Source organism: Siniperca chuatsi, linkage group LG19 (genome assembly GCF_020085105.1).
Source record: "Siniperca chuatsi isolate FFG_IHB_CAS linkage group LG19, ASM2008510v1, whole genome shotgun sequence".
Lineage (NCBI taxonomy): Eukaryota > Metazoa > Chordata > Actinopteri > Centrarchiformes > Sinipercidae > Siniperca > Siniperca chuatsi.
In genome coordinates this window covers 19,357,474-19,383,294 of record NC_058060.1, presented here as the reverse complement: position 1 = coordinate 19,383,294, position 25,821 = coordinate 19,357,474, and the positions used below count along the sequence as shown (strand labels likewise).

At 42.0% G+C, this 25,821-nt stretch overlaps 1 protein-coding gene across 2 annotated transcripts in view; it reads right to left on the bottom strand.

Moving 5' to 3' along the window:
• The window catches only part of gli3 (GLI family zinc finger 3), a 92,253-nt gene that overhangs the window by 20,881 nt on the left and 45,551 nt on the right, over window positions 1–25,821 (bottom strand). For both annotated transcript variants that reach the window (XM_044175946.1, XM_044175947.1), the window contains exons 4-6: window positions 23,138–23,243; window positions 5,264–5,469; window positions 1,797–1,958 (exon numbers count right to left, since the gene is read on the bottom strand). In XM_044175946.1, coding sequence (XP_044031881.1) covers window positions 1,797–1,958; window positions 5,264–5,469; window positions 23,138–23,243 — 474 coding nt within the window. The remainder of the gene's footprint in view (window positions 1–1,796; window positions 1,959–5,263; window positions 5,470–23,137; window positions 23,244–25,821) is intronic.

Sequence of the window (25,821 nt, the reverse complement as noted above, 5' to 3'; positions counted from 1 at the left end):
AATGGTTTGTTTGTATCAAACATGAGTTCCAGTGTTCAAAATGTTACTAAAAGTGAACCTGTTAACGAGAAAAATGCCACATGAATAGAAAAAATAGCAAGGAAATTAAAATGAACTAATAAAGAGAGCTATGGCACTAATTAGGCAGTACGCACATAGACAATAGCCCATTAAAGCACAAATAGGCAGGACAGGCCCATTGTTTCATTAGCTCTCACTGAAGGTAATTACACTGATGTGAAATAGACTAAAATAGCCGCAGTAACATTGTAGCCCAGATTATCAGCAAAAGCCTCTTGATAGACTCTGCTCTTTGTATGTTTTTTTTCTGAAATCCAACAAAGCTTTAAAGTGTTAATTTTTCAGACGTTGGAACACACATTGTTGAAACATGATGAGTTATTACCAGCAATGATCACAGGCTTTTTTTAAGTGAGGAGCATCGCATCTCCACTTAAATTTGGCCCTAATTGTTTTGTTTCAGTCTATTAATCTTAAAAAGTGACACAGAAGAAAGGATTTCTCCAGTGATGAATGGTGGGACATTCCAATTCCCACTTAATAGCAATTAATTTTCTGATACCCGCACAAGTTTGGCTAGTTTTAATTAGTTTGTTCAGAGGAATAGGGGGAACTTCACCCCGGATTTCCATGAAAGCGGCGACTGCCTGACTAAATACATTCTCATCAAAGGGAGCGGGGTGAGGCTGTCTGACCTTTCTAAGATTCAGTGTGCGTTTAATTTCCTATTTACACTTTAAAATAACTCATTAGCATAAGTCCTCTGCACACAGTCCTGAGCCCAACACATTAAGACAATAGCTCATTTAAATCATGTCACAGTAAAGTTGCAGGTTCCATCTCACTGCGGTTGAGCTGTAGCTTGATCTATATATAATACAAGATAGGTGTATTGTGAAGGTGCATTTTAGAGATTGATTTCCCACTGGGGCCACCCATGCTATAATGTGCAGGTATGCACTCAGTACTTTAAGATGCAATCCCAGTAGGCATGGATTTGGTTGCTGTGTTTTCATCTAGGCTACATCTCGTTGAAAAATTCAGTTTTTTTTAGATGTCTAGGTTACCTAAAACTGTTGTTTAAACATCATTTCAATAACTACATTTCAGTGTGCAGTTAGAATTTAAATGCTGTTGAAACATGTATGTATATGTAACCTAGATGTGTAAAAAACTTCTACTTTTTTTAACCACATTTAGCCCGGTTTTGACATAGATGCTGAGAAATTGGTTGATATCAATCCTTAATGGAATAATTTAAAGAATTCACCAAATTCATCGTTGCTGTCCACTGAAAACCATGTATCTCCAAATTTGGTGATCTTGAATTTTTTTGAAAACATTAAGAATTATGTGTTCCTTCATGGATTGAGAAATTTCTCCAATTTCTTACGCTAAATAAACCATTTCAAATCTTATTGAAAAATGCATTGTTACAAAGCTGAAATCGGGGCTGTTTTTATTACTGTAGCTCATGAATAGTTGACAATTTGTTTACACAGCGACAGCGATATGCAAAACTGGCCTCTATAAATAAACAAAATGAACGATATTATTATATTCATCCAACTTGGCGAGTGTACTTGGCATTACCAAGTTTAAGTTCAGAAAACTCCCATGGTCTGTAAAAACTGAGAACTGATGGCCCTGGATCAGTTTCGGACCTCATGTATATGGAAGATCAGCACTCCTGAGATGCTTAGAAATGGGCTTGTGTGTGTGTCATAAACTGTGCTATCAGTCATGAGTCATGTGTGAGATCAGGGCAGACTTACTCTCCATTGCCTGCAGGTATTCCATGTGCAGGGCGCTGGCGCTACTGGCGCCAGCTGTGGACGCCACAGAGGGGAGCAGGTCGGTCGTGTACGGGCTACGGTGGCCCGCCAGCAGAGCCATCTGGTGGTAGTACTCGGCTGTGGTCAGACCTGTGTGAGGGGCTGGAACAGGAGAACGATCGGGTCAGCAAAGAGGAAACAAGGTAAACAAAAAATGAAGACGACAGATGAGGAGACGAAGAGAATGCATGGGAAGGAAATTTCTGAAAAAGGTGGGTAGAGAGGGAGTATTTGAAGAAGAGAAAGTAGAGAAACAAACAGAGGAAGATAGGGAGGAAAGAAAAAGAATTAGGCAGTGAGAAAAACACAACAGGGAGAGCACCTGCACTGCATTATAAACCTGCATTCATTTACATTAGATGATAATCAGCTCAGCAGAACAGTAATGAGCACATTAGCAACACCATCAAGTTAAGCAAAACAGCTGCACAGGGAGCATCACCTGAAGTGGAGAGCCTCACTGGGGATTACCGGATGCTTGCTCAGAGATTACAGTGAGGGTGCATTAGTGTTTGATTGATGCATTCATACCGAGCACAGCATAACTGATCGTCTTACAATACAATTCTTAAACAGCTTTTTCTCTTTTCTTACTGTTGATCACTTTGGAGAGAGAGAGAGTGTGTTTGTGTGTGTGTGTGCGTGTGTGCATGTGTGTGTGTGGTAAGAGTATGTGGGCTGACACATCTTTTGCCAGAGATGGTCCTTGTGTGTTGTACACATCAGGGCTGCAGTCTGCAGATATGCAACCTGCTCCTCGACTGTGCACCCTTAAACTCCATAGGAAGACAAAAGGCCTAAATCTGCCCAGATATATCTGCATGCATAAAGATACAGCAAACGATTCTGCCTCTACTTTACTTTCTCTCTCTTTCTCAAAATGCCTCTCTTTTCCAAGTCATTCCCGTAGTTATACAGTAGAGTGTAAGTCTTTGAACCGTAGCCTAAAAATAAACATCTGGTGGTGGGCTTCCTTATGCAAATATTTTAAGAAAGAGAGAGGGAAAAGACTAACACTGTGGTTTTGGATGCAAATATAGAATCGGTTCAGACCCAGTGCTGCAGCTCTTTTTTCCCCCAATTGAAGAAATAAAGAGAAAATAAATAAAGAAACACTGTATGAGGAGATTTCCTCTTAAGGCTGGCCTGTATACCTGCAATATGCATCCATGATTGGTTGAATGAAAGTAAGAAAAAAATCTAAATTAATTCGATCTGGGTATTATGTCTTCAGTTGAAGGGGGGGGAGTTTCTTAATTGTCTCAACTGTTCCGCCTTAGCTTTGCTTTTGCATTCAACCATAATATGGCCCATTCAGTATCCACGCACAGAAAAGGGCTTTGCGGAATTTCTAAATCAGAAATGCTGGCATCCGAGTGCAATCCTGGGGGCAAAAAGGGGGAGTGGGGGAAGGCTGTCAGTGTGGCACTCGACGTGGAAAAGGCAGAGACTTGCCTCAGGACTAGGTGAGCCACCGGGTGCTCCTTCAGCATTACAATAGGATCAGGGGCAAGCCTACCTCTGAACCCCATCTCATATAGAAAAGAGAGAAATATTATGAGGGAGGAGGAGAAAAAAAAGATGTGAAAGCAAATGTGTGGCAGCAAGAGGGTGGCACTAAATCCCACCCACTTTAAATCTCCATTAGATTCTGTTAATTAATTCATCATTATTTAAATGTACTTTTTGGTGGGGAAAAATTGCATATTGAAGAAGGAGGCTCCCTGTAAGCATGGTGATATACTAACAACACAAAAGCTGATGGGTTAATTAATCACTGGATTGATTAAAGGAGTAATTAGGTGCCTCATTCACAATTCACAGCATTAAGAACTGAAAGGGGATCATGTGGTAGGTTGGAGAAACTGTTTTGATTTAAAGCAAGCTGAGACTGGAGCACATTATGTTGTGGTAATGGAAAATTGGAGGGTAGAGAGTTTGAGCTTGAGTATATACTTCCTGTTCGCAAAGAGCGAGGTTGGAGTGCAGGGGAGCCAAAGAAGGGTTAAGCAAGGGCTGCGAGCAGAATCTCTTGGTCTTCACTTAGACACAGCTTTTAACAGACCTGGATGAAACGAAGTCGAGTGTGCTGGTGTAGAGGAAATGCCCCTGCAATCTGCCCTTTCAGAAATACCCTTCAACACAAGGTGAAGAGCTAAAGTGGGTCTCTGCTGCTGAAGTGCAAAAAGCTTGATGGTTGATGACATGACAGCCGTAATGTGTCTTCACACCATTTCAAGACCTTTATGGTGAATGTAGATATTTGGCAAATAAGCTCTTTAATAAGCATACTTTTTATGGCATGGTCATTTGCAGCAGTTTAACTTTTTTGCTTTGTTGTTTGCTAAGTTTGCTGTAGTGGCTTTTACCTTTGGCTGGTACAGCTTTGTTTGCTTAATCTTAAAAAAACACAGAAAATACAATAGGATTGCAAACAACTATTATTATTATTATTATTATTGATTATCCTGTCATTTATTTTTGCAATTAACCACTCAGTTATTTAGTCCATAAAATGTCTAAAAAATTGCAAAAAACAATTTTCCAGAGCCCAAGCTGATGTATTAAATTTTAAATAATAGAAAACCAAAAAGAACAGCAAATCCTCTGTCAAATCGATTAATCAACATCTCATTTCGGCACTACTTAATACCAAAATCACATATTTTTAAACGCTACCAATCTTTTCATCACACGACACTAAGTTGGTAAAAAATGTATTCATTATAGACTGACTTTTCCTTTTTAATAGTTTTTAATATTGATATTTTGTATCCATTTTTTTTTTTTATAATTCAACTAGTTCTGGTGTCCACTTTAATCGATTTCCAAGTCCAAATCGATCATGAGATCTCAGGAAACAAATGCTCCCTGTAGGACACCATAACAACCGACCCCCACGCCCGCCAACCCCAAACTTGAATCCGACCCTCCCTCGGTGTGCGCGTTGTAACTGTATGTGACCCTGCCGCTCACTGATGCATCCTCCAGAGGTCTCTGACATGACTCACAGATCAAAAGGATTAGCCTCCCTCAGACCTGCACCCCCACCCACACGAATCACGCCACACTCATAATACTCCCATCCACCCGCTCCCTCACTCAGATAACATCTCACCAACCCCTGGGTCTTAATAGAGATGGATCTAGTTGCCTCTCACCTGACCTCTTCTGATCTCAAACAGGAATTAAACTGATACAGAGAATCGAGATTCCTGCTAGTAGCAATCGATCCTCACTAATCAATTTCAAATATCATTTTTAAGGGTCTACCGAGGCATTGTCGGCCATTTCTGCTCTGCTGGGGTTGTGTGCAGATGTGCATGTGTGTGCTGAGTGTGCATCTGTGCTGTGGGTGTATATATGCATCATGCTTTTTGCGTTGGTGTATGTTTCACTTTATTCACCATCTGCAGGGCTGAGGCCCCGGGTGGCTGACAGAACAGAGATGGAGGGGCTGCTGTGGAGTGAGCGGATGTAGTCCATGTATGGGTTGATGTAGGGGTGCGGAGGGTGAAAGGGCGACTCCGCCCCCACAGAGGGGTTCCGCTGGGGCGAGATCCGGATGAGGGAGATGTCAGAGAACGCTGGACTGCCCGCTAGTGCAGGAGGCCTGCAGAGACACACAGGGAAGAAAGTATAGAAAGAACATGAATATATATTTTAAATGTGCTACAAACTCAAAATTAAACTTCACATGCATTTACTGAGGGAAATGCATGATTGCTGGATGATAGTCATTTGAAAACTCATTTGCAGTTTACAGTTTAAGTGAAGTTTGATGAAAGTTGAACCCTTAATAAACAATGCTCATAAAAGTGGAATATTAAAAAATTATAAAAGCTATTATAATTATATAAAAGCTATTAAAAAAAAACATACATTTCCCAAATGAGTTGAACATATTTAAGTCTGCAATCCAACTAATTAAGTCACCACATGGGGAATAATAACATATTTTGATTTGATTAAGCTCTTGACTCCACAATTTCAACAGGGACTGCATGCTCATTTCATTAGGCTCTGACCATCCAGACTTTACTACTGGCAGTGGCAAGGCCAGACAAATGGACTGTGACACTATCTCTCTTTCTCCATCTGCAAGGCAGAGAGTAGAGCGCTGCATTCCAACTGCTCCCTATGCAGACATTTCCTCAGATCAAAGGCAGCTTTCACCACTGTGTCTTAATCAGAGGGAAACGTTAGACCGAGCTCACCGCTGGCCAGCGCCAGACAAGCAACGCTACACCACTTTACTCAGATGGCTTCAAACTTGGCTTTGAGCTGAAACCGTGTACAGAATTGCACATGACGGATACAATGTTGTACAAAATCCATCAGCAAGTTTCACACAAGATCACATAATTTTTTTCTTTAAATAGAAAATATGAGCACTATCAGGCTATTCTTTGTGAATTGTCGCTATGGTATAAGATGTGAAATAAAGTTGAGAACAATCAGGAAAACTTCTGAGGCGCCAAGTTTGAGATGAACTAATTTGTCTCCCTTCTTATAATTGGCTGGGAGGGCTAGGAAACTCCATAATGATGGCCTTCACCACAAAGGCCTTCCCCTGAGGATGTGGAGAAATCCACATATCAGCCAGACATTAACAGGCTAAGAGATTAGACTGAATTAGCCCCTCCACTTCTCTGTGGCTCCCCAGTGGAACAGTCTACTGTGACAAAAGACCCCAGGAGAAGGAGAGGATGAACGAAGAAGGGAGGAAGAGAAAAAGTGGGGGTTTAAGAAGAGGTGAGGAGGAGAGATGGAAAAGGGTGGGAAAAGACGGGAGAAAGGGGAAGAAAGAGTGAGAGACCTGGCCCAGAGTTTGTCTCATAGTGACCTTGAGCAAGGCCTGGGGAGCGGAACAGCCCAATTACGACCTCCACCCCTTCCCCTGATCCCCTACCGGCCCCCTCCGTCCCTCCACTTCACAGCCCTCCTAATGAAAGAGCTCAGGCCAGTGCAAATAATGAGCACTGAGGAGTGGAAACAACACACACACACACACACACACACACACACACACACACACACACTCGAGGACAGACACAGAAACACACAGATATATGTGTACACAGGCATTCACACACACAAACTTTGTCTTCAGGAGCCTTTCTGTAATGAGCCCAAAGGGGCTATGGGACGGTTTTAAAGGTCTTCACTGTGTTCAAGTGTGTGACAACATGTCTCGGTGATGTTGAAGCAGGTGTATGTGAAAAAGACAACAGCACTCTCAAGAGGGAAGTCCTGAGAGGAATCTCAGTAAAAGCCTCATTGTACAAAGTGTGCAAAAGTGACAGATTAAGAAATCCTATTCAACATTGCAACACAATGGTCATGGAATTTGTTTCACCTCCATTTTATTGGTTTGTTTCTGCACGTCTCCTGTCAAAAAGATTCATGAGAAATAGTTTTACTTCCTCCACACCTAGCAAGCCATGCTGAGGGCGACTGTGCACTTCAAAACAGGTGTGTGACAGAGTGTTTATGATAAGCAAGTCATGTGCCCAAACGCCACCATTACATGCCTCATTTACGCAGATCACAACACAGCTGCAGAGTGATGCTCACTTTGATGTCCATGACCATACATCTCACATACACGTACACACAGGAGCACATGCAGCTGAGGGAAAAATGCAAAAAAAAAAAAACCCTGCTTTGTCATCGTTGGCAGAAGAAAAATTTAAACAGAAACAGAAACGTTTTAATTACAAGTCAGAAAGTGTAACAGTGGAATACATTTAAAATCTATAAATTCCCAGATGTACAAGGGTCCATTTAATGCCAAAGTATATGGGAAAAATATTTCTATGTGCCTGAAATGGCTGCATATGACGTTTTATCGAAATAAGACCCCAGACGGAAACGTAAAAAGATTTCATGACTTTTTTTCCTCGTCTGGCCCTCCACATGCCTGTTTGAGGAGAGCCAGACACCCACTCTGGCTGCCATGACACTGATTAACCCTGTCATGCGTTGGCTGCATCTTTCTACACTGACCCTGGCTAAATGCCTCTGCTTGCCTTGATTTTCCAATTAACTTAGCGAATAAGAACAGCCCTATTGGAAGGGCGGGTGTACTGAAAAAAAAGAGGTGGTCAGAAAACAAAAGAAAAGAGAGCACACACGTTGACTGGTAGGAAGATGGTGGCATCGGGAGTTATTATTCAGCCTGTTGAAAGGTGAAAAGGGAAAGAAAAGTTTGAAGAGAAGAGAGGGAAGGGAGAGAGGTGTGGAGAGAGGATATGAGGGAGGGAAGGCAGTTAGAGCATGAACAGTAGTCAGGAGGAGGAGAAGGAGGGAACGTGTGAAGATATGGACTATAAATTGGGAGAGAAGGGTGGACAGAGAAGAGTTAGGAGAAAGGGGGAGCTGGAAAAGGAGGAGAGAAAAAGAGGTCTCAAGGGGTGCAGAGCCAGGTGTGAGGGGATTTGAGGAGGACAGGAGAGAGATGGATGGTTTGGAGGAGTGCGGTGTGTCTCTGTACTTGTGAGAGAAAAACCAAGAGAGTGTCCGATCCTTCGTGTTCAGCTGCTCTCTGCAGGGTCGTGATCGTCTTAGCATCTGCCAGTATGCATTAATCAACATGACGAAAGGAAGTAATCTGACAACGTGCAGTGTGTGTGCAGGAATGTTCACCCTGTGTGTGTGCTGATGTGCAAGTAGGTGTGTGCCAGAGAAGTAGCGTCTTAGTTACACCTGATTTAAGATTTACATCAAAGCTGTACCGCAGGGTTTGCAGGCTTCTCTGCCTTACCAGAGAAAAACTTTTCACTCCTCTACTTCCCTTCCTAGGTTTATAATTCCTATTAACCCTCAAAGAAGACATCCTGCAAACAGGGCACAAGGAAAGACTGAGCTCCTGCCATATGGAAGCCATTTCCTTTCACGTGGCCTCGCTTAAACCAGCCAGTGCCTCTTTAAGACATTGCATGTTTACACGGGGCGGTCTGTGGATTTTAAACTGTCGTCTTATTTCACCGGATGAATATACACTTGCCAAGTGTAAATATGCCCCCAAAAGATGAGGTTTCATGGAGGGGTGTGTTCATGTAAACAGGCCTTGAATCTTTGTTTGGAACAAGGTTATATCAACACTAATAAATTTTTTGGTGAAAGCTGCAGTAGAAACACACAGTTGCGGTGAAGGTTGATGACTTCACTTAGGACAGAAGGTATCATTGTGGTGCAGCAGTTAGACCTGGTGGTATTGACACAGCGGTCTGCTAAAACAGGAACCATGCTTTGCAAAATACTTTTAGCTCGAGCATGAAATGGTTGCACATGAAATAAAATGAAAATTTCTTGATGTGTACTTCACAGAAGGGTACAGGAAATTAGTGAGTCCAAATCCAGTAATCCAGCAACTATGAATGTTCATAGACCATCATTTTTCCATCCATAGCTGCTGGAGTGGCCCACGAAGGAGATTTGAAAAAGAAAAACATTAAAGTTGAGAGTCACGATACCAACCAAGTCCAATGGAAGTTAGATTAAACCCACTTGTAGCATTTAATCTTGATAAATATTTTACGGACACTTGAGAAATCGCCATTAAGAATCACCAAGACAACTGAGAGTGAAAGACAATGGAAATACTTCCAACATCTTTATCTTCTTCAGTAAAGTGACGTCGACTTTGCAAAAGGAAGCAACAGAAATGGGAAATGTGGTCTTAATTTTGGGAAACACTAACATTTCCAGAGTTCATTAATTACTTTGACTTGATCTCATTTGTTTACAATAAACAGGTATATATATGTATATAAAATAGTATAGATATGTCATAGGCATCCTAATTCCATGTTTGCAGCCAATTACTTCACTGTGGGATCTGAACTGAACTGAATTGTTGCTATAGATGCTATTAAAAGCTTTAACCACTGCTTTTTATGTTGGTGAATTACATATTTAAGTTACCTTAAATAGATTATACTGGCTATATAGTGAAAATTATGAGCAGGCAGTTGAAATGACAGCCAAGCTTTAGCTAACATAAGCCAACTTAATATCTACCTATGTGGCATACAGTGAGTGGCAGGGTAATGGTTTTTCAGACACCATTGTGAGGTAATAGAGGTGAGGTGACGTGATAGTGAGCTGCTGTAACAAAAGAGTTTCCCCTCAGGGATCAATAAAGTATTTCTGATTTCTGATTACTGATAGAAAGTAGAACAGTAGAAATAGAGCTTTCACAATACAGAGTAATCTAGCAGGATTGTGTGCTTGCACATATCTGATGCCAACTTGCCTGGTGAGATTGCATAACATCACAGCAAAAGTTGAGCCAGTTTAAACTTTTTTGACGATCTTGCATTGTCAGTGGAGTGGTGCTAAAATCAGTCACATCACAAAGGTTCCTGCGATTTGACAAAAACAAGTCACTACGAATGGGAACTTCCATTCTATACATGTATTGGTTCAATTTATTTTTTATTTATATAGCGCCAATTCATAACAGAAGTTATCTCATTGCACTTTTGCTATAGAGCAGGTCTAGACCGTACTTTTTATAATATTAATTACAGAGACCCAACAAATCCCACCATGCGCAAGCATTTGGTGACAGTGGCAAGGAAAAACTTCCTTTAAGAGGGCAGAAACCTTGGACAGAACCAGACTCAATGGTGGGCGGCCATCAGGTGGTAACAAAATTTACAAATGCAAAACATAACACCCTTTTATTTCATATATATATGAAATACAGCGAAAGAAGAGGTAGTACAAAAATACAAGGTTGCAGGTTAAACCAATGTAGACCCGTCTTTCTTGACACATTGCACCTGTGACCACAAGGGGCTGAGTGAGGTGGGAACTGGGGTTTTGGTGGGAACTGGGATCAGTCAGGTCCTCTCCTGACCAAGGCTGACAGCATCACACACACACATTCCCTCTCCAAGCTCACCTCAATCTCTCCACCTCATAGAAACCTGTGCCCCCCCAACCACCTGACCCGCCCAGCCACAGCACAAGGCTGCCACCGCTCTGAAAGCCTAAACCAGAGAGGAGGAAGAGAGGGGCTCTTGACAGCGGAAACAGAAGCACTTTAAAGCTCCAAACCCTTTCACTGAGATCAAAGGGCCACAGGAACAGTGCCAGCTGAGACCCAAGGAGAGAGGAAAGGGAGCTGAGACAAGGGGAAAGAGAGAAGACAGACAGACAGAGACCGAGAGACAGACACAAACAGAGGAAGGTAGATGTATTATGGGTTCCTAATGATTCGATTGGAAAGTCTTCATTAAGTTCTGCCACTGAAGCACATTCCAATGACTTCATTTTCCACATTAGTAATGACAATTACAGCAGCAGTTAAAACTGAACCTATTTTGCTTTCAGATCCAGCCTGCCTTCAGTCAAACCATGGGTCTCTGGATCTGGCTGCTTTGGCAAAAAACAAAAAAACCAAAAAGGTGAATACATTTAAAAACACATCTTAGCCAACAATTTCTACCCCCAAAATGGAGCTTTTTGAAGTGGATACATGGTGTGATGCAGATGATTTTCAAAAACGTTGACATATTGTCATCTTTCAGAAACATGACTGACGCATGTCTGCTTGTCAGCAAAGTTAAGATGCCAACTTTCTTCGACTCTCTTTGATTGTTTATTTTGCTTTTCAGTATAGGCTGTCACACATTACAGGAGTTACCATTGACATATTTTTCTGTTTCTATTGTCACACAGGCTTGGTCAAGAGTGTCAATGCTAACAGCCCGAAATTACCGTTAACCAAGGTTGGCTTACTCGCTTGTTCCAGAGATTTCAAGTGTATCCCACGGTCTTCATCAGCAGATGGAGCTATCTTAAAAGTTGGGCTTGAGAGTTGAATTTATGGTTGATGCAAGGGGTTAACAGGAGTCCCGCCACAGATGCCTACAGCTTAGGTTTTGATTTATAGTTCAGTGGTGGATTTCACCCCTTAGCAACATCACCACAACATTAGATGGATGTATTGCAGATGATCCGTATCGTACTTTAATTGTATTCCCCTCATACCTGTGTTTACAGTCTTTCACTCACGAGCAACAGAGGAAGGTCCACCTTGTTTTTTATTACTGAATATGAGAATATTGTGTGCAGTCGCCACATTTACAGCACGTTGCTTCATTCACTGTATTGAAGGGTTTGCAGTGGAAATGGCTTTGCTAGATGTGACGGTGTAGTCCCTCATTCGTCCAGGAGTGTTCTATCATAGAAAAGGTTTCAGTCGTAGTCATCTGGACACTGTTTTCAGAATCAAGACGTTTCGGCTCCCATCCGGAAGTCATTCTCAATTTGTGTGTCTCAATTGAGAATGACTTCCGGATGGGAGCCGAAACGTCTTGATTCTGAAAACAGTGTCCAGATGACTACGACTGAAACCTTTTCTATGACTTTGCTAGATGTGTGTTCCTGAAGACTTGTCTTGACTATCAACTATCTCTTGTAGGAGAAAATACAAGTAGCCAAAGCTGATCAATCACGGTTCTCACAGTTCCCACATAGTATGTAGCTGGCTGCATATTTGAAATGAACTTTTTCTAATTCTATAAACTCAATTGGTAAATTTCAGCAGTTTGTTTCCCATGTAATCTGAATTTCCTCCTCTCTGCTTTTTTTTCTCTTCTGGCTGGGCAGAGCAGACCGTGGGCCTGGCATGGCTGGGTGAGGTTGCCAGGCATTCAGGGTAACTATGTGCCCCCGGAGCTGCGAGGGCTCTGTGTGACCCCCTGACATCAAAGGCCTGGGTGGGTTCAGGGGGTGGGGATGGCTTTCTATTCATGGTCACATCAAGCAGGATTCCCTCTCTGTGGGATGGCTCTGGAGGCGTGCCAGACATTCCCATACACAGCACAGTCAGTTCACACACACACATACACACTCGCTGTCCAGTTGAATACCTAGCACTCTCCTTCAGTTTCTCTGTCTCCTCCCCCTGTGTATTTCAGTCACACTCACATTGTCTACATATAAGCAGCAAAAAGAGCAAAAAGAGCAAACACACACACACACTCACACACACACACTTGTCCTGCCAGAAAGATGTACAGTACATCCCTGTAGGCACGTATCACTTCCACGCCACTGAAGTGATAACATATGTTTATCAACAGGAGCCAGTGAGTGTGACAGGCTCAGGTCATAACAAACGGGTCCAGGTGTCAGAGGATCTGGTTATAACTGCTGCCTGTGAGAGGAGTCACGAACCTGCTGAAGGTGTGTCCCATATAAAAAATGCTTCTTGTTTTAAATCCAGGGTCCTCAGCACTCCTTACACTTCAACAACAAAGTCATAGGATTATGCTTTATCAAAAACAACAGAATCACATCTTTTCTTTTGCACTGGTTCCAAATTACCACCGAACGCAATCGTCGTTTTGAAAAGTTTATGTTTGGCTTTGCCACACAGCAGGGGGGGGGGTTTCCACAGGCTGTTCTGAAAACCATTTTTCCGCACTGCAATTAAATGTAATTTCAGCCATCAAGATAAGAATGTCTACCAAAACGAATCAACAGAGTATATAGCAAGAAAATGAAAACATGAAAGTGAAATTACACAAAATGAGCCTGCCTTTTTTCCTGTAATTTCAAGGGGGCTGGAATCAGGGAACAAAAGAAAATATTTTCGTGTTCCCTTTTGGTCCTCTCACATGCTTGATTTTGTCCTTTTACAAATAGAGCGATTGTTTTGCATGTAGCATTCCACCTTCATCTCCATGTCCTGCAAATTACTTGATTGCTGTTTTTTTTTTTTTTCAAAGCAAGCACAGGTGGAAATAGCGCCGCTCTCAGTCAGTGTTTTGACGACCTCTGGCATGCCTCGGGCTTGAGAGAAGACAGGAGGGGACTCCTGGGTGTTGAACTCTTAAACTTCTGAAAACAGGGAGGAAGCACATCTATCTTTCCTTTTCTTCTCAAGTAATGTCTCGATGGCCCTGATGCCTTTACACAAAAACTCAGCTGACGCCTGCAGCTAAACAGGGTTCAGGTTCCACACCCCACCGCCTCCGCTACCCTGACAAGTCCGGTAATGAGCGTGCGAGTCTGCGTGTGTACAGCCCATCTCAGGTGAGGAGAATGAGTGTGGCCCAGGGCTGCAAGAAGCGGCATGGATCCCCCTCAATTCACCACGTCACGCTGGGCTGCTGAAATGAGCAGCCGCACGGATGGGCCTGAGCAAATCACAAACAATACACAGCGCTACAAGACAGCAGAGACACACTGCTGGAGATGGTTAATCCTTCAGACAGAGATCTGAGGTAGAACAACAGAAAAAAAAGGAGGTCGGGAGGAAAAGGGGGAGGGAGGGAGAGCTGAGACACAGGGAGGAGAACAGGAGCATCAGGTACAAGACACAAAAATATATGTTTCCTTCTCAGCACTGAAAATCTTTTCAGAAGGAAATCCATCACGTTTTCCTAATACATACTTCTTGTAGAGGAGGGGAAGGAAAGAAAATCTGGACAGAAGAAAGGCAAGTGCTGGTGGGAAAGTGAAAAGACACAGCCTACTTTATTCTAGCCATTTCATCCATCTTGTTGGACTAATAAAATGTCAAGCAGAGTTCCTTGATATTTAATCATGAAGGGGCTGAGTGCGTGGTGGTGCCAAGCTCAGGCTTGCTGAAGCTTTGGGAGGCTTAAACACAGACCTGTGTAAATTTTGGATATACCCAAAGGAGGATGTTTCACAAACCTGCTACATAAATGACACAAAACTGATATGAATGGGAGGGAATTCCTAATAAGCCTGCATTGGGAAACAGTTATTTTTTTCTGTCTTTGGCTCTAGGAACAAGTTTCCCAGCTTTATTTAATCCCTTTAAATAAACTTTCATTCCTAATGTAGAGAAATCACTCTCACACAGAGATGTCACAAAATGATGCACATGCAATAAAAAGCTTGCTGCATTCTTACAAATGCAGTCACCCTGCAGCTGCGTACATGACTGTGCATATTTGTGCAGCTCCCGCAGGACGCTCATATGAGGAAAGAAACCTCACACACTGACCCCCACTCTCAAAAAAAGGGAAAAAAGGGAAGCATCATGGGAGACAGAAGTAGCAAAGGATTTCTTTTTGGCTCATTCCAAACTCCAAACGACATTATTAGATCAAACTATTCACTATCACACTATCACATGTAATGGACACCACATTTGATAAGGGAGATAATGAAGGGCTGCGAGAATAGAATAACTTTATGGGTTATGAATTAATTTTCATTTGTGGGGTGAGTGTAAAAGGAGTGACATTTTCTGTGATTTAGAAGATAAACAAATAGAAAAAGGGAGGGGAAGAGGTGCAGAAGCTGTAAGGGAGGCAATGAACTCATTTCCTCTTACATTAAAACTGTAAATGGTCTTTAGCAGAACTTTAGCTGGACTAAAACATGCTGGACTTTAAACATGTGGTAATATTTCACATTGTTGCATTTAGGTTTCGTAAATCATATATTGAAGGCATGACTAGGAAAGATGGAAGCGAAAGGAGAGAGGGAGGAAAGGAAGGGAGGGACAGAGGGAGGATGGAAAATGAGGAGAGTTGGAGAGGATTTATGACCCTGTTCCCCTGGTCTCGTTACTTGCTGTAACTGGCCCCCAGAGTGGGATCGCAGGGTCTGCAGCCCACAGCCCAGAGATTAGAGTAATGGAAATTCCACATTTCTACACTGCTACACCATGACGTCTGTAGGGCACCGGCTGAGTCAAAAAAGGCTGAAAACTGACTCTCAATTTCTTAAGAGTCTAGAGCTAAAATTGATCAGTGTGCATTAGGTAAAGAGCAAAATATTTCCTTTCTAAAAATCAGTATTTCTTCCGATTACCTCAGCTTCTTTTAGTGGGAAGCTCATTCTTTAAAACTACTACTACTTGTGAAGTAGACGTCAGGACAGCAGCTGCCTGAGGTTGTGGAGACGATGTGAGGCGGCGTGCTGCCAGCGTTGGGTAATATCTTGACAGTCAGTGCTGTTCTCTAATAGCTCCCCGCCAATGAGAGGAGGGTCTTTTACAAAGCCAATTAAGAATCAGCACGGCTCATAAAAGTGACAGTCTGCCACACCCATCAAGTAAGTTACCACCAAAGCCACTAAAGACTGTAAGCTTTTACTTATGTGCTCTTTATGAATGTAATACATCATGCAAATTAAATGTTACTTAAGGTTTGTCTAGTGTCGCTGTCAATGATATTTGGACTTAGAGATTAAACGATTAATCGATTAATTAATTAGCCCACTGACATAAAATTAATCAGCAACATTTAAATAAATTTTTTTTTTTTATCGATTAATCATTTCAGTCATTTTTCAAGCTAAAATACCGAACATTGTCTGGTTCCAGCTTCTTCAATGTGAGGATTTACTACTTTTCTTATACATGTCTGTAAACTGGGTTTTTGGACTGATTGTCGGATTAAAAAAAAGCAATATGAATATGTCACCTTGGGCTCTGGGAAATTGTAATGGGCATTTTTCACTATAAACTACTGACATTTTGTAGACAAACGATTAATCGAGAAAGTAATAGGCAGATTAATAAAAATGACAGTAATCATTAGTTGCAGCCCTATTTATAATGCATATTATAATTATTTAAATGCTTCAATCAAATCATTATTTTGCAAACTATACATTGTTAAATGTCTAAGATGAAAAATGTAGCCTGTACTGTGTAGAGTGACAAGCAAACTTTTTTTTTAATGCAAATTAATATGAATTTAAATGTAATTTTGCTTGTTTCACATTTAAGAGGAAAATAAAAGGTGAAGAATTGCAAACAAAAAATAAACAATGGCAGTGAAATAAATAAACTGACACTCAAACACTCATAAGGAAATATTTTAAACATGTGTGTGTGTAAGCATGGATGCACAAGCACACGTACACACACACACACACACACACATTAGTGCAGAGCTGTTGGCACCTGCCTGTTATCTCTTCCCCTCAGACCTGGTTTTCTATTGTGCTCCATGGGAGAGCTACAAATTGAGATCTCAAACATGAAGAGGGGGGCAAATGACTTGTGTATAGAAAATCTAATTCACTAATGTGTTACATGTGCAAATTTAGAGGCCTCGTATTAGAGATTAATGTATTCCTGTTTTATCAAAATGTACCTTTTTCAAAGATATTTATAATGGACCCTAAAATTAAATTCAACCAAGGACTAACACTACAATGAACAGGAAATATTTGTTAATCAGACAGGATTTGATTTGCATGAATCAAAGTGTTATGTAAGGAATCATTTGTAGATTAGAAATACATGAATTCTTTTCTTTAGTTGTTTTAGTTTATTTGCCATTAAGACACTGAAGACAGATACTAAATCAGTCATAAACCATTTAGCAAAGAGCAAAAAGAAAAAAACATTAAAAATGCATGTGATATTTAATAACTATGGACAAATACAAATATACACACAGCACAGCAGCAGCCTCAGCGTAGGTAATCCTAGCCTGGTAAGTAGAGTTTTGGAACATGTCTTAACAGATCTCCACGGGTAATGACTCAACCCTAAAACCTTTACAGACCTTGTCAAATATCTGCTGTGCCAAACTCTCTTTTTTTTCTGTTTTTTCCCTCCAACCTGCTGGATCCATCATTCTCAAAATACACAGGTGCCTTCAAAATATCATGGTCCTGTGCACAGGCTGAATAGAAAAAAGACTGCTCTGCCCATTTAGGCTTCTGAAACTGGTGTATTACAAAAAATAGATATACTGTAACTTCAATCTGCCCACATTTCTGCTTAGGCATTTATCTCCTTTCTCTCTAAATCCTGAAATTGCCTCCGAAAAAAGAGGGAGAGTTACTTTCCCCTCTTCGCACATTTTCAGAGTGGTGCACAACTTTCTTTCTTCCCTTTTTTTTTCTCCAGTGAAAATTGAAGAGGCTTTATGTCAAATACAGCTAAAGCCAGCCTCTCCATATCAAACAACGCAGCGCGAAAATTACTGTGGCGATGATAAGGCTGCCAGATAGAGTGGGAGAGGAGAGCGAGAGGGGAAAAAAACTGAAAGGAAGTGACTCTACTCAATTATACTGCAAAATTGGTATGAGTGAATATTTTTCATTCAGGTGACTGATAGTATCAGTGAAACTGCAATGCAGATAAATAAAGGAGCCTTCTGTCAAGAATAAACACCATTAATCATGAAGCTAGCTACTGCGTGACCGCCTGTCTCCCTGACTTTCTCCATAGAGAAAGTATTAAAGAGGGGGGAGGAGGGGGGTGTGAGATGTGGGAGGGAGGGAGGGAGGAAGGAGGGAAACTAGTGACTGCACCAGAGAGGGGTGACCTATGAAGTCACACAGAATGGGTTTTGGACAGTTAGAGAGGAGGATGAAAAAGTGGCCTTCGTCTCTCTGCTCTGCTTTTCGGTGACAGCAGCCATATCTGGACAGAAATTATCAGATGAGATTATGAAATAATCATTAATTCTTAATGTAATTTATGGCTCCACTTCACATTCTTTTTTAGTCTAGACGATATTCAAATGTGAATATTAATAGCAAATCATCATGAAGGCTATGATTTTTTTTTTTACTACAGAGAATCTGCAAAAATGCTGCTTGCAAATAACAGTCACATTACAAAAAATATATAGTTACAAATGCTTGTCATATGCTGTGTCATATCTTGACTAAAACTGCAAAATTGGTAAAAACTGAGTTGAAGTATAGCCTGAAATCGAAATATCAACTATTAAAGGAGGCCTTGACACAGCAAAGTCAAATCACACCATAAATAGCCATTTATGAAGCTGCACAAAACATTTTTCCTCTAGCTCAAATAAAAGCTACACTAGACCCTTTTGTCTTTCTATTGTTTTGCAATATGTGTATGTGTCTGTACTTGTGTGTGTGTGGTGTGTGTGTATTGCAATGCTCTGCGTCGTCCCATCTGGAAGGAGGTGTTGAGATAAGACCGTGGTCTTTATGCTAAGCAACACGCCGCTCCTCTATGCCCAGATTGGGCGCTCTGACAACAGTTTATGTAAATAACAAAACAACACGGCACACATCTTAAAAAAAAAAGTCTCCGCCAAAGGCAGAGGACAGCGAGGGGGAAGTGAGTGAGAGTTGGTGTATGGAAATAGTGTGAAATTGGTGAGAATCTCGGGTGCCTACAGAAAATACAATGGGAATTAGGAGGTTAACAAGGAGGTTCACTCATTTTTTGCAATCTTTAAATAAAATAATGCTTCTGAAGCAACAGCTCACACAGCCCTTAAGTCAATTAACTCCTTCCTGGTTCATCATTTAAGAGCTGAGGTTGTACTGCGATGACAGAGACGTGCCGCAGCTCTCCCCTGATACCTCCAGAATACCTTTCAGTCAGGCCGGGCCCGCAGCTGAACAAACACACTCCTGAATGAAATAACCACACAGGCTGGGAACACGGAAACACACCCCCCACCTGCACTCTACCTCTACACTGACAGAAAATACAGTCCATGACTTTATTCATGAGTCACACTGAGAAGTTTTCTTTTCTTTAAAATCAAACTTTTTTTTAGCATCTTTGAGCTTCATATTGATGGATTTTTCTAAATCCATTAAAACATCATTAATGCAGGTAAATGGCAGTCTTTGTATCAAATGCTCTCTGTATAAATTTCAGAACATTAAAAATATACAGTATTTAAACTAATTTGTGTTTCGTATATAAAAAGTGTAGACTGGATTATATATTTATGTTTTACTTTACTTCTCTATATAATCTAAATGTTACTTTTGTGGTTCTAAGTAATTTGAAACAGTTCAGATGCTTCAATAAAAAATCTATTTTCAGAACCATTTAATATTGTATACAAATATTTCATCACAAATACACAATAAAAAATTTTTTTTAAAGTCAAAGCTCAGGTCATTCTTTTTGCTTTACAACTTTACAAACTCCTAAATGGACTCCATTCTTTCTTAAATCCACAAACGGTAACTGAGCAAAAGGTTGTGAGTCAATTGCTTATCCCATAAGAATGTTTTGTTGTTTTAGTGGCCCCATTCACAGCACGAGGGCCCGGGACTCCAGAGTAAACTCTGATGCTGATAATTGACTTGTGACGAATACCTCTATTTGTTCTGAGCGGTCTCCGGGTGACCGAGAGCCGGCGCTGAGCCGCATGAGAGGGCTGTTTTGTTTTGCTGTGTACCGTGGTCAGGCAATAAAGCTGGAATGAAAGGAGCGGTCTCTTCTCTTGGCTCCAGCCTCCCCCCAAACTCCCATTAAGCCAGTCCCGCACAATGGTGGTGGCAGAGGGGACCAGAGCTCCCATGGAGAGCCTGCTCTTCACCAATCAATGTGTTTATTTAAGCAGGAAGCATCTTCTCTGGCGCAGGAAGGGCTCTTCTTTTGGTGAGGCTGGAGGTCAGCTGTTTCCAGACCAGAGACATGTAGAAGAAAAAGCACTAGCTTCAGGACAGGAAAGATTTTTGCTTGTCCTGGATCAGTACAGGCTTTGCTTAAGTTGAGAGGTTATGGAAGCTCAGAAGAAGCTTGTTGTTAGTTGGCATTGGTTTCATTTCAAAATGGGGTTGTAAAGTGCCGTTCTTTCATGTGAATATACGAGTTCCTCAATAAAGCAAGCACCCATAAGAAGGGACCCTGAGGCTTTAATATTGAATGGCACATTGGTACCTTCCCCACAAGAATTCATAAACTAAACGATTAGCCTCTGTCTGTAATTGCACTCTCTCTTGCCTAATAGGGGAGGTGAGGTAAAGAGGGAAAAAAACAAAGGACAGTTAATTTGTGATTTCCTATGCTCATTTGAAAGCAAATTAAGTGTCAAACAGCTAATACAGAGCATATTTCATTTTATGAGCTTTTAATTTAATTCTACCGCCTCATATCGCTAGAGCCCGTTAGCTGCACTGCTAACACCCGCTCCTCGTCTGAAAACGGAGGCCATAAATAAACATGTTTCAATTAGGCCCTTCACAGTAATAGGATATGATTCTGTTCATTTGCCACGTATGGCTGGTGGATGTGTCATTGTGGCAGAGAGGAAACAAGCTGCTGGGCGTTTGCAGTGTTTTTCTCCGGCCACGGATGCCCAATGGTGACTGGCTTGTGTGCGTGGCGGGGGAAGCTGGCTGGATTGATGGAACTGCCGCAGGGCCAACCCAACTGTAATTACAGGCCGTAATGAGAGGCTGCATTGGGAAGTACTGCAATAATAGTCCCTGTGTACTTAGGCATATCTTTGAGAGGGCTAATAACGATTAATTCTGCTCACCGAGGAGAACTTGTCTTAAAACAATTCAATATTTCTCCATAAGCCGCCTCCTTCCATTTCCCTGAAGCGACAGCTATACGTTGACTGCCTCTATTTGCTCGGCCTGGCTGCAAGCAACATTACTGAGCAGAATGCATCACTTTTAAATCCTAAAAGAGGTTTATTTTTTGGCTGTAGTTCGACGGTCGTAATGTACGGCCACGGCTAAAACTTGCACAAAGCCAAACCTGGAAGTTTAATTAACTCTAATTTGCCATCAGGTGGTTGGACCCAGCTGTAATACCGCAACTGATGAGTGCTTCTTCTCACTGAGGAATTCAGTGCTGCTTTTTTAATCAAGAAGGCAATATTGTTGCTTCCCTGTGCATAGACTCAAAAGTAGTTGAGATCATTTCTGCATGAAACCCACGTAAGTTCATAGATAACGTGTATGACATTGAGTTCACAGACTTGATTTAAATAAGGCTGGCCACTAAACAGCTGTCTTATAATAATGACAAATAGTTTCCCTCAACATAGCGTGTCATATTTAACAGCTCTATGCTTAATGGCTTGAATAAATAGGCCATAAGTAGCATGGCAGAGCACGGCCGTGTCTCCAGTGACAGCAAACCAAGCGCACAGATAACTCCTGTCCGGACAGAGTGACTGAAGACACCAGCGCTGTGTAACTTCTCCCCCTTAATTCAATTCCCTGGCTCCATGTTGTCCCTCCACCCCCTCCTCATTTCTTTCCTCCCCCTCCCTAACCTGTGCCCCACATCGTACCAAAGCACTCCTGACGGATAACAAGCCGGGCTGTTTGTTCGAGCCTATGTTACCGGCGCGTGTTCGCCCCATTATCTCTGCATAAACTAAATGCTAAATTATATTTGCCATTTTGTTTGCAGTGACACGGGGCATCAATCACCTCCCTTTTTTATTTCCTCGACCCCCCCCCCTTTTTTTTCCTCTGCTGCAGCCCCTGAGCAGGAGATGAGGGGTTGAGAGGTAGGGTGGGCCGGAGGTGTGGAGGCGGAGGGGGGACATAAAAAATTCATTACGCTTAGTGGCACATCAGCAAGGGAGAGATATGACTCCTGAGGAGGAGAAGGGGGAGTTGATAATGATGAAGAATATCAAACATAATGCGGCCCAAGTAGCTGCCCCATCCAATTTGTCCTCGTCGCGCGGTGATCGCTTCCTTCGTGTCTGCGGGTAGGAAACAAGCACTGCAAGGACGATGAAGCATCTCCTTATGTTACTCACTGTTTGGACGTGAAGAATACAAATGATGGAGAGAGTAAAAGAGACAAAGAGAGTGAAAGAAGGTGACTAAAAGTGAGGAGAAAAAAGAGTAATTTGTGCATGAGTGTATATAAGTGAGCTAAGGGAATGCAGAGTGCTTTGAAGTTCTCTGCTGACCTGGGCAGCACCGTCAGAAGCACTCCAGGGAAATACGAGACTGCTGTAATAAGTTCCCCTGCTTTTAAATACTTACCACTCTCTCTTACGAGGCATGACACCATGTTTTTACCTTACTTCATATTTCATAGCCTTTTCGTGCATGTGATTGGATGAGGTGGGATGGTTAGTTGTATACAGTTCATGTGTAAGAAGCCCATCTGTGTCTGTTAGAAATGGGTAGATGTCAGCAGAGGCATTGCTTCCTTCTCTTGACAAGGCTTGATCATTGCTCTTATGAGAATTGCACACTCCCAGGCTCCCCTCACCCTGCTCTCATTTCCATGTCTCTGACACATGTTCATTTGCGTGTCTCTGACATGCGGATCATGTTGCACACGTACAGGGCCGTGGCCTTTGATCCTGAAAGGCAAAGAGAGGCACCCAGCACCCATGAGGAGGATGCTCCACGCCCACAGGCGGAAGGAAGTTTAGAAGCTTGATTTGTATCACCATTAAGAGCGGGAAGCTCGCCAATGATGCGTGTGATCCGGCTGAATCAAATGTGTTCTCAGGTATGATCAGCAGTATTTTGGTTTGAGTGTGTGTGTGTGTGTGTGTGTGTGTGTGTGTGTGTGTGTGTGACTAGTTTGAGAGACTTACACATGAAGAGGGGGCACAGGGGAAGGCTCGTAGATGTAACGTCCCTGGGCATGTCTGTCGTCGATTGGCACGGGAGGATGGAAGGTAGGGAAGAACTGTGGCGTAGCTGTATAGAATAACAGGAGGAGAAAGAGAAAAGAAATGTTTTTTTCTTTACACTTTGTAAGACTCCTGGTTCCTATAAAAGAAATTATTGTCATGTGAATTTATTCCCTCCTCAGCTAATCTAAATAGCAGCTATAATGAAAGGCAGTGGTTGATGGCTATCTTTCAGCAGACCCACCCAAATTAGACCTCATTAAATTCACTGAACTAAAAGCTGCTCCAAAGCATTCACTGAGGAAGTCATTGTAAATGTCTCAAGGCTGATAGAACTCAAAATAAACAGTGATAGATAACCATAAGAAAAGCAGCCAAATGGCACGTTTTTCACCATACCAAGCATAATATTGTTTTGTACAAAGGATAACATTTAAGTACAACCAATGAAATGTACAAAATGAGAACAAAAACATCCTTTTCCGTTTCAGTGTTTTGTCACAACTGCCAGAGAGAATCGAGAGGCTTCTTTTTTTCCCCCTTCAGATAAAACATTAAAACATTTGCATAATATGAGCTTCCAAGCCTTTCTCTATTTTTACCCCAGAAATTGAAACTGTTGTGCTGCCACCAGGCTGGATTCACATATGTAGGCACTCTAAACTTAACTGCACTCAACACCATAATCTTTAAAACTAAAGCTGGAATTTTGTGTTGCAACTGTGCATCCATTGTTGGACAAGTTGCAACGAGCACACCATGAGCGGGAATTTTGCTCAAATGCTGCCTACCTGAGGGTCGAGATGTGAAACTGAAAATGGGTTAAAACTTGTACAGAAAGACAGGAACAGCAAATGGCTAGCACACACAAGGAAACTTTACTGGGTCCACACAGCAACAAATTAATCACTTCTTCATTCACATGCTTTATGAACACATCTCATTGCCAGAACACATGTCACTTTATTGCCTGTTCCTGAGACCACTGCCAAGTTGCGTATCACCGCCCTGAGGCAAAGCATGTGTCAACATCTGCATACCTTCACACAGCAAGTCTCCGAGGCTGCTAGCTATGTGTTTTTTGCTTGTAAACATTTGGAAGCGTGTGCCAAGAGGGCAGATGGTAAACAGTGGGGTGCCCGACAGTTCTACAAGTGTTGGTCCATGCCAAACGCAGCTGCAGCAATGGGCAACGCAGCAGGTGTTGATCCCCCAGTACCTTGCAGGTCTGCTGACCTCATCACTCATTCATTCATTGGGATGATCACTGCCAGCTTGGGTCAACAGCAACAATTAAGTTAAGATCAGTTTGGTGTTGTTTGTAATCCTACAGCATTAGAATGCAAGTCTTAACGTGGTACTCCAGAGATTTAGTATTGCACTGACATAAAGTTGGGAGAGACAGATTAAAAACAGAAATGTCAAAATTGAAGTAGCAGAGGTTTAGATATCCTGACTTTTTGATTTTTGGAGACTTTGGAAAGCTCTCTCCAGAGCCACAGACAACATTTTCAGCTGTTTTCACAGCTTACATAGTACTCCCTGTGACAAGAAAATCGACTTCGACATGTTGAATTGGTGGAGTGCCCCTTTAAGTCCAAAACACTGGCACCTTACAATGTGCATAAAATAGCAACCCCTATTGTTTTCTGAATAGACCCACGCACCTATAGCAAAGAGGCTGACATCCCTGCAACAGTTGACACCTTATTTTCCTTTGCTGATGCCCCAGAAAAGCATTTTTTTCAGATTCTCTTGCTTTGCACAATCTACTGAATGGGCTTATTCTCTTGCCAGATGATAGCACAATTCTTGTTGATCACTGACGTTCCCAAATACACCCTAAAAAAACACTCAGAGCAATATTAGAGCAAGTTAGGGTTTGCTTAATGTGCTCAACGAGTAAAAAGAAAACTTAGGTAAACTTCTGGAAACCATCCTGTTTTTGCAATAGTAGAGATAGGTGGTAAAAGCCTCCTCCATACAACTCTGGCAAGTATCTGACCACTCTGTCTCTGTCTGTTTGATAGTTTCCTCCTGATGACTCAGTTTTGGCTTGGCTCACCTTGGCTGATTCCAGAGCTGCTGAGGGAGGGAGGGATGAGGGGATGCTGGGATAGAGGGATGGGCTTCTGGTAGACAAGGGCAGATTCTGCTTTGTTTACTCTCCAAAGCTCCACTCCAAGGCTGTCAGCCCTTGGCTGTCAAATTCGGAAATGAACCTTCAGGTTTACCGGGGTCTATGAACTGTGTTCTAGCTCGCTGGGAGTGAAATCTTCCTGTTCTCTAATCTTACTGATCCCTGCCCACATTGCATGAACTTTATACTAACCTCTGTCATGTTGGGCAATAGGGGATGACTGTAGAGATTACACACTGTGAAATAATTTTAAAGATCCCAGTGCTTCACCCCTGCAACACACACCTACATTTCCACATCCACCACTCCTCAGTGAATTACGCAGATCCCCCCTATGTTTATGTCTCTGGAGCTCCTCACTCAGCACAGCCCTGTGCCTCGACTGGACCCTTTTTTCTTGCTCCTTCATCACTCTTTCCTTCCCTCCCTCCCACCTCTCGTTGTGGCCCATGACTTTGCCGCATGGCAAACCGTTCCTCTGAGGTTTATTTAAATCCAACTCTGA